Raw genomic sequence first — 8852 nt, 5'->3', positions numbered from 1 at the left:
CACATTTCATCAAGTTACACCTTTCTGTTTCACTGTGTAGTGATAGCTGACTCCAGGTCTTTCCTGGTGAACAACCGGATCATTAGCCTCCTTTTTCTCTCAAATCCCTCCTACAACGATCACTTTATTTCGTGAGAAACACTTTTTTCTTTTCTTTTTTTCTTCATCAAGATTTAGTCAGATGTTCCATCTGGTGATCTTACATCATTTCTCCCCGCCTACCAACAAGCGGCTTTCAGTGCCTAGAGTAGGCTGGATCTCTGCCTCCAGAGCTCTGGGTAAGATCAGCCATGTGACAAAACACAGGGCTGACCTGGCATGTTTTTTCCTCTTTTCTTTTCTTCACATCTAATTCACAGGTGAATCTTGTAAGATTATATCCAAAAAATTCACATTAGTCCAATAGGCATTGATCTGACATATTACTATGACGTGCATCCCATGCCCAGTGTGCATGGACTTAAAAGACATCTGAAATCTACAGTACTGGACATATGAATAAAAGCCAGAACATATACATTTTTAAACAACACTTAAAAGTCTACAAATAAAGTTCAAATTTTTTAAACTTTGACCTTAGTTTCGCTGACCTTTGTCTATGCATCCAATCACTGCTTTTGTTAATGTGTCATATTTTGCCCTGGCTGTGCCTATACTCAACATGTAACCAACATTTCTGAATTTCACAAAAAGTACAATAACATGATCCTCATGTTGAGATCAGACAAAGACAGACAACCTATATAACCAGGAAAACCTCATCACGCAAGCACTGCTATCAAGATTTGTAAAAAAAAAAAAAAAAACCGGTTTGAGCCTCATTGTAGCTAAGAAAGTGTTGTTTTGTACAGCGCCCCCAAGACTTTTTACTTGAGTTTCTGTGCCCATCAGCACAGAACGCGCAGTGCAAAACCTTTGCTTTTCTGATGTAATGTGAACACACCTTTAGCTGCTAATGCTGAACAGAACTTTTCCTCTTGCTGGTCTTTCACATTAAAATCGTTCCATTTTCAGAACACTGACTGGCTATTGTTGTGAAGTGGTCATAGAAAATGTAACCATTTTGTCACTGACATTAGAAGAAGGAGCTTTATTTTATCGTCATTGTAACATGTACAAAAAAAATTTGTTTGGAGCCGAGGGCCCCTGTGTGCGTACTTGCCACCATCACAAGCAACTTGGGGGGGGTTCAGTGTCCTGCTCAAGGACACTTTGACATGTGGCCTGCAGGCACTGAGATTTGAACCCTCAACCTTCCAGATGGAGACGACTGCTCGACCCACCGCACCAGTGTCGCTCATTAGCATGGCTGTTAGAAAATACTTCTTTACAACAAGACATTATATTTAGGAAACCTTTGAAGGTGCATCTGTTTTAATGGAAGTTATGAAGCAGACAGTCAGTCCATATATGGAAAATGAACTGTGATGTGTAGCAGGAGGTCAAATCTCAGTCAGCACAGGTATCCTAGCCACAGGAAACATAGTCCCCTACAAAGTGAAGTGCAGGTGAGAATGCAGAGTGAGGAGGGGAGGGGCAGTGCAAACAGTGCAACTAGTTGAGTGCATTGTTAGAAAGCGTCCCCAGGGGAACTGCAGCGGCAGAGAAATGGTTCTAAATGAAGGAAAATGAACAACATGAGCAATCCAGAATATTGTGCAGAGTGTCGGGTGGCTGTGCCCCCCCCGCCTCCGTCCTTGTATGCGTGCGACAGCGCCAACCTTTCTTCACATTCCACAGTGACAAAGACTTTTGTCCCAGCATTGTGATTTAGGTCATCATCAATTCACTTCCTTTTTCTGTGGCATTTGAAAGACGTCCAATCTCCTTGGCTGACAGAATCACCCCATGCCTGTTTCCATGGCAAGCGAGTCAAGATGGAACCTCCTCCAATGCGTGTTCCCAAAGTAAATCTCCACTTTCTAAGGGGATGAGCTGAGGGGGTTGGGAGGTAACTTGCGGTCGTTTCTCTCTACGGTGAAAGGTGCAGGAGGTGCATGCTTTACAAACCTACAAATTAACCATCTCCTGTACCTTTAATGCAGTGAGGTAATACGCACGTCTGTTGTTACCGTGTGCATTGTGTAATAGATGAAGATACCTAAACTAAATCTAATGAGGTTAATGAGGTTGACTCCTCCCAGATTTGCAATTTATCATATTAAATTTCGCATCATTCAGCTTTGCCTCAAAAGTGCTAGGGCGACTCAGAGCCCCGGGAAACCGCGCAGAGCTGTCTCCGTTACGCACGGTGCTGAAAGTGCCGGTCGCCGCATCATGTGGTCGATCCTCTTTTTCTTTATGTATTACTTGAACAGAAATTTCGTCAAAGGCGACCTATTGACCCGCGCTTTGGACGCAGAGAAGGGGGTCAAAGAGATGTTCTCCGTGGTCAACGACACCTTTTGCGCAAAAATGTCAAACCTTGAGGAGAATTTCCTTTACCAGGTATCAGATGGAACGGAGGTGGTGCGCTCCGTGGTCAGTTCCGCCGGGAAGCTTGTGAACTGTTCTGCCACAGTGAACAAGATTCAGGTGAACTCATTCATGCATGAGTGTTGGTTAGGGCTGAAAGAACAAAGAGCCGCACGGGAGCTGCAGACGGTTTTTGCGCACATGGACAAAGCCAAACTGATGTGCAGAGAGTTTAAAGCGAGGTCTGAGCGCAGCGGCAGTGTGGAAATGGATGAAAGAGATGACTCTGCGCTGCAGCACAAGGTTTTAGAAAGATCCAAGCGAGGCTTCACTTATCCAGGGACCCTGTGGTGTGGAGCCGGTAACATGGCTGATCACTATGACCAGCTGGGTAGGTTATATGACTTCATTGTTTCTAAGCAAATTAAAATAATGTTTGTGTAATGTACCCGTGTGTCAAATATATAGCCAGTTTAATAAGTGTGATCTGCTGTTTGCAGGAAGCGCTGCAGAGACCGACAGCTGCTGCCGTACCCATGACCACTGTCCTCATGTCATCCACGCCTTCTCCTCAAGTTACGGCTACACTAACTTCAAGTGGCACTCCATCTCTCACTGTGACTGTGACGATGAGTGAGTTCAAACATGTGCTATTCCTAATGTGTTTTTACGTTCATGTAGACATTGTTAATCCCACTAGTTAAAAAATTGCTGACAGATTTGATGAGATCGAGTCAGTTACTCTTGTTAATCAATTAACTATTATTATTCCATTATAAAGCATTGCGCGTCAACTGTAGCCTATACTGGAATTTAAATGATAGAAGTGACATTGATTTGCAGAGTCTGTTAGCGGCTGAAACAATGAAACCATAATGATGTAGTTTTATAAGAGTTAGCCTCACTGGGTTTTAAATCAAAACCAACAGAAAGAACTGTATAACAAAGTGAAAGATAAGGTGTTATTTCAGTGAGGTAATAATAAATGCAGCTCTTAAAAATTAGGAAACATTTTGCATTTACCATCAGTTTTTAAAGCATCATAAAATATTTTAGCAATGCACCAGAAATAACTAAAGCTCAGAGAACCTGTTAACTGGCCATTGCTACTTTTAAGTCATTTTAACAAATGTTGCTGGCCAAATTGTTTTATTACTTTACTTTTTTAAATAATAAAGTTCTGTTGGAGATAAAGGTTATGATTATCTGTTAATAAACAGCTTCTAAGGCAGGAACTGTATTTGTTTTGTTAGGTTTTTGTCTTGAATGTTTTAAAGTACTAAGCTGTGTTATCAGTACCACATGTACCAGTCAGTGGCTCAAATGAATGTATTGTGGCGACCCTCACAGTATTTATTTTGAGTCCAACAGACTCAACAAATGAGAAACCTCACAAAAGCCACCTCACTGTCTTTTTTCCATCAGCCTGTTACACAAGTACAGCAAAGAGGACAAGGTCATAATCTCTTCTCTGAAAACAAGTTCCCATAAGCACAGATTGCAGTAGGTCTATCTTCAGACACTGAGACACTACAATCTCCACAACTGGACAGTTTGACGCCAAAGGCCGCAGTGGCCCTTAGGAGTAATAACTAAAGACAGTCTAACAGTGATTCAGCAACATTTAATACACATTCATTTATAAAGCCCATCACAGCTGGTTACATTGAGTTGGTAGAAAAACCTGAAGTGTAATATAGTTTGTTCCCATTGAAGAAGGTGTTTACACAGAGATGTCTGTCTCTCTGCTCAGCCATGCAGGTTAGTAAGTAAATATGAAAGAGATAATTCTGGGATATTTGCCAGAGTGCAGAAGCATCTGAGTTGTGTTTGAAATTTTAGCCTCAAGTCAAACACAAAAAACAGGACTTTACTGCACATCCTTGTTTTAGGAGTGACTCTTCTCTTGTTTTCTTACTGTATCACCTCATGTCCTCTTTTGCATTGATTCCTGAAATGGGCTTTGTTTTGTCATTCTCTGTAGGCTGAAAGCTTGTCTGAGGAAAGTCAATGACACAACTTCCAGGGTTGTTGGTCAGGCATTCTTTAATATTTTTAGTGTGCCCTGCTTTGAGCTAGTCTATGAAGACCAGTGTAAGGAGCGACACTGGTATGGCCTGTAAGTATCAAACTTTTAAGCAGCTTTGCAGTGCACTGAACTGTATTTCTCTCTGAAATCGCCATACAAAACCTTCCCTTCATTCTGTTTCTAAAGGTGTAAGCAATATGAGAAGTTCCCCATTGCTGTGATGAAAGAGGCGGTCCCGTATGGCTTTCGTGGTATTGATGTCATTGATGAGCTGACTGTAGCGCCTCCCAAAAACAAACATTCCAAGAAAAGCAAGGAAGAAGAGAAACCGGAGAGCACAACTTTGTCTACTATGTCAGGCACCGAAGAGCCTTCACTAACAAATGTTGTCACTGCTGCTGAGGACTTCATCAAGTTCCTCGCTACTGTCTCCACCTCTCAAGGCTCCAGCCCTGACTCTGACAAAGGCGAGACACAGAGCTCAGAAAAGAAGAAGAGGAAGAACACAGGGAAGAAGAGGAAAACCACTAATAAACAAAAAGGAAAAGGAAAGGGGAGGAGGAGAAAGCAGAAAGCAGAGGCAGGTGTTAAAGTAGAGGAAGGAGCAGCTGTTTCTCCCTCTGGCAACAGAGCAGAAGAAGTCATTGCTCTAAGTAACTTCATCAATGAGTCACAGAAGCTTGACCAGTCAGGTAGAAACACAAACAGAATGGGTGACAGTGAATATGAGCTTGGAGAAAAGGAACAACCCTCCAATGAAGTCATGAAAGACGAACCAGCAATGGATAAGGAGACTGTTTCCATTACATCACCTCCGACAGTCCAGAAGAAGCCAGCAGAGTCACACATTGATATGCTCATAGAGGAAAACACTTCTTGTACGTCAGCAAGTGTGACAACTGTTATTCCACAGAAAGACAAAAACAAAAGGCTAAGAAAGGGGAGGAGGATGAACAGGAAAATAATTCCTCTTCCTCCTTCCAAAGAGCTTGTAGCAAACACAACAGATATTCTAAGCACCATGTCTACCTTCACCATCATCACCCCAGCATCACAGCCCAAGCAGCAAAGCTTAGGGAATGACACTGAAGAGCAACCTGTCGTCAGTGTCAACGCTAAAAGGAACAGGTCAAAGGAGAGAAAAGATGGAAAGGGCAGGAAAAAAAATAGGAAAGTCAGCTTAGTTTCTCTCTCTGTGGCTGCTGGCCATGAAGATCCCCCTGCCAGTGATCTGAAAGTGATCCCTCTGAGCGCCACTGTACCATCGGCCCTTGGCCCAGAGTGGCAGGTTTCCCACAGGCCTGGTGTTTATCTAGGCAATATGACCGCCCACATTAGAGCTCTGAACTCTTCTTTCGCTGTTTTGAAAAGGCAAAGGTTGAACGAGAGGGGACTGAGAAACAAAAGGACGAAAACAGTTTTGCCTCTTTCAGGTGAAAATCCACTTTTTCACAACAGCTCTAAAAATGTACTCCCTATTCCCACAACAACAGATGGTTCTGTGATCACTGCTGCAATTAGTGGACCCATGGAACAACTAGAAACTCACCGAAAAAGGAGGCGTTTTACAACAGCTGCCCCTACCATCAGCACAAAACAACACAGGAAACAGAGGAAACCAAGAAAGAAAGCCATGCCTTTACCTCTCAGGGATGGAGCTCAAGTCCCTCTACAGACTGTGACATCCAACACTGCAACTACTGAAGAGCCCAGTCTGCAAAAATCTGAAATATCTGAAATGCAGCACATGACCACCTCAGCAACTCTCGTCATGAGCCCCGTTCAGTTCTCTAATGAGAAAGCAAGAGCACAGTTCTCTCGGAAGAAGAAGAAAGCAACTGTCAGACGACAATGAGCCATGTGGCGCAAACGTGATGGATGAGATGCATTTGCTTCCTGACAAGTTAAATACTAAATTAAAATATTTAGAATATAATCTTTTCTGGTTTCAAATCACAGATATTGACAGAAATCATGTTTTGTTATACTTTATTTTGCATGACTATAATAAAATTTCTAAATGATTGGTAATGTATCTGACAGTGCTTTGCTTTGTATCTGGTGCAAAAATAAATATTGTACTTTGTATTCACTACATTTATTTGATAACTTTAGTTACTTTTCAGAATGAGCTTAATTAAATCATACAGTATAATCATTCAACTGTATTGATGCTCAGTGTAAAATTCACAAGATACCCAGTAGTAGTATGTGAAGTACCTCAAATTATAAGCATGGTACTTAACATTAACTCCACCTTTACCAATTGCAACATTTATTAATACATCAATCATCATAACCTAATAATATGAGATACATTAATGTGAACTGTGCCATTCTGCATAAAAGTACTTTTGTACAAATAAATGCAGAACATTTACTTGTAATAGAGTATTTTTACACTGTGGTATTGCTACTTTTACTTAAGCAAAAGAGTACTGAGTACTTCCTCCACTACTGCCCATACATGTACACTGAATATGAAGCTACTACATGCAGCTTAAACCCACAACACATCCATTTTGCATTTTGGCTGGTGCACAAATAAAACAAGCCAGATTTGTTACAGTAATTATTGAGCATTAGAGGTGCTAATAGGTGTATCTGGCATCTTAGGACAGTAATTATTGAGCATTAGAGGTGCTGATAGGTGTATCTGGCATCTTACAGAGCCAGGCCAGCTGTTTTCCCCTGTTTCCTATCTTTGTGCTATGCTCAAAGAACTGACTGCTAGCGGCTGTGGCTCAGGAGGTAGAGCGGGTTGTTTCCTAACCGGAAGATTAGCGGTTCAATTCCCAGCTTGTCCAGTCAACATGTCGAAGTGTCCTTGAGCAAGACACTGTACCCCCAGTTGCTCCCGGTGATGTGAATGTTTGGGAGTGTGAATGGCCAAATAGTGTGAAAGCGCTTTGAGTGTGCTGTAAAGCATAGAAAGGCGCTATACAAGTATAAGACCATTTAGCTTACATGAGAGTGGCATTGTTTCTATTATGCAACTCTTGGCTAGAAACAAAAGAAGTGTTTTCCCCAAAATGCTGAACTACTTTAGAAACCTTTGTAGATGTAAAATAATAGATAGATCATGTTATTATAGCACATTCCCTTTTCACAGCTGGAAATATTTAATCAACACACGGCTTAACACATAACCTGCTTAACCCGATTTAAATTTTCTGTGAACCTTTCCTGAAGACAGAAACCATGCCAAGAAAGTCCTGAGGGTGTACTGTGCTCTTTTGTTCCAGGGGACTGGGAATTTTGGTTCAATAGCTGCCACGCCTGGTGTAGTACCAGCCAGGGGCACACTGTACACCTTACTAGTGAGGATTGTACTACTTCAGAAGCTGAAATCCTCCGGGTCTGCTGACTCTCAAAAGTTTGCATGAGAGGAATTTTTGCAGATACGTTTGAAAGTACGAGACATTGAAAGAAGATATAACATTTTTGATGTATCATTTGATACATGTAAAATGCTAAATACCTGCATCAAGTAATAACATAGAACTAACACTTGTTTTAAAAGAATAGTTTGTCATTTGGAGAAATACATTTATTTAATTTCTTACCAAGCGTCTTACTCTTTTGTTGCAGCTGGAAATATTTCATCAACATTGGAAATCTGAAACTCAGAGGCTTAAAATATAACTGACCTACTTTATCTGAGGACTGTGGTTTTCAGTTTGCCTCCCCCTGTGGGCGTTAAGGCAGGGTCACATTCTCCACACACAATAGGTGCTTACTTTGTACATTATAACTTGATCAGCTGAAATCTTCTACTTTAGCTGATGCTTGTGTAACTGAAAAGGGTGACATCTAGCTGTCCATCACATGTTCTGTAAATTGCAATTTGTCATGTTGAGGAAATATTTTCAGACATACTGTACAACATCAGATTATAGCCTAAGCCTGGCAAAGAGTGGGACCAATGTAATAGTGTATATTTTTGCGCTACTGCTCCCATTCCAAGAGTTTTGGAAGACCCCCAAGCATTCAGGGGAGCCTGGTCATCCACTGGGATGTGTGATAAAGCCATTTCTCACAGTGAGAAAAAGTGGCAGGAATTTTCCATGTCATCTGCAAGTTTATACCCTTTGAAAATATGTTTTGGATAAAATTATTATTCCATACAGCTACCTACAGTCTTGGCCCAAAATATTGCAGACAGACCACTTCTCTCAAAAAATTGTTGCAATCACACATTCTTTAATATCCTCGTGGTTATTTTTGTGGTTGTTTGCATTGGAACAACACAAAAAGCAGAGAAAAAAGCCAAATCTGATCCATTCCACACAGAGCTCCAAACATGGACTGGACAGAATTAATGACACCCTCACTTTACAGTTTTTCTGAATTGCTAAAACACATTTCTTGAAACCACCACTCATTTTCTCAAAACCTTAAACACAAA

At 41.3% G+C, this 8852-nt stretch overlaps 1 protein-coding gene across 1 annotated transcript; it reads left to right on the top strand.

Moving 5' to 3' along the window:
* The first annotated feature begins 1894 nt into the window (after positions 1 to 1894).
* Positions 1895 to 6469, top strand: proca1 (protein interacting with cyclin A1). Its single transcript, XM_020620676.1, has 4 exons — positions 1895 to 2806; positions 2916 to 3048; positions 4400 to 4534; positions 4631 to 6469. Exons 1-4 carry the CDS (start codon positions 2092 to 2094, stop codon positions 6297 to 6299), a joined length of 2652 nt encoding a protein of 883 aa, XP_020476332.1. The 5' UTR covers positions 1895 to 2091; the 3' UTR covers positions 6300 to 6469.
* Positions 6470 to 8852: the final 2383 nt, after the last annotated feature.

The sequence above is a fragment of the Monopterus albus genome, unplaced genomic scaffold (assembly GCF_001952655.1).
Source record: "Monopterus albus unplaced genomic scaffold, M_albus_1.0 scaffold246.1, whole genome shotgun sequence".
NCBI classification, from domain to species: domain Eukaryota; kingdom Metazoa; phylum Chordata; class Actinopteri; order Synbranchiformes; family Synbranchidae; genus Monopterus; species Monopterus albus.
This window is presented reverse-complemented; position numbering and strand designations above follow the sequence as displayed.

Bases quoted from the DNA above. Each gene is read 5' to 3' on its own strand.
- proca1 (XM_020620676.1), top strand. From the start codon at position 2,092: ATGAAGATACCTAAACTAAATCTAATGAGGTTAATGAGGTTGACTCCT. The intron at 3,049-4,399 runs GTGAGTTCAAAC...CATTCTCTGTAG, and splicing joins CACTGTGACTGTGACGATGA to GCTGAAAGCTTGTCTGAGGA. The intron at 4,535-4,630 runs GTAAGTATCAAA...CTGTTTCTAAAG, and splicing joins GAGCGACACTGGTATGGCCT to GTGTAAGCAATATGAGAAGT.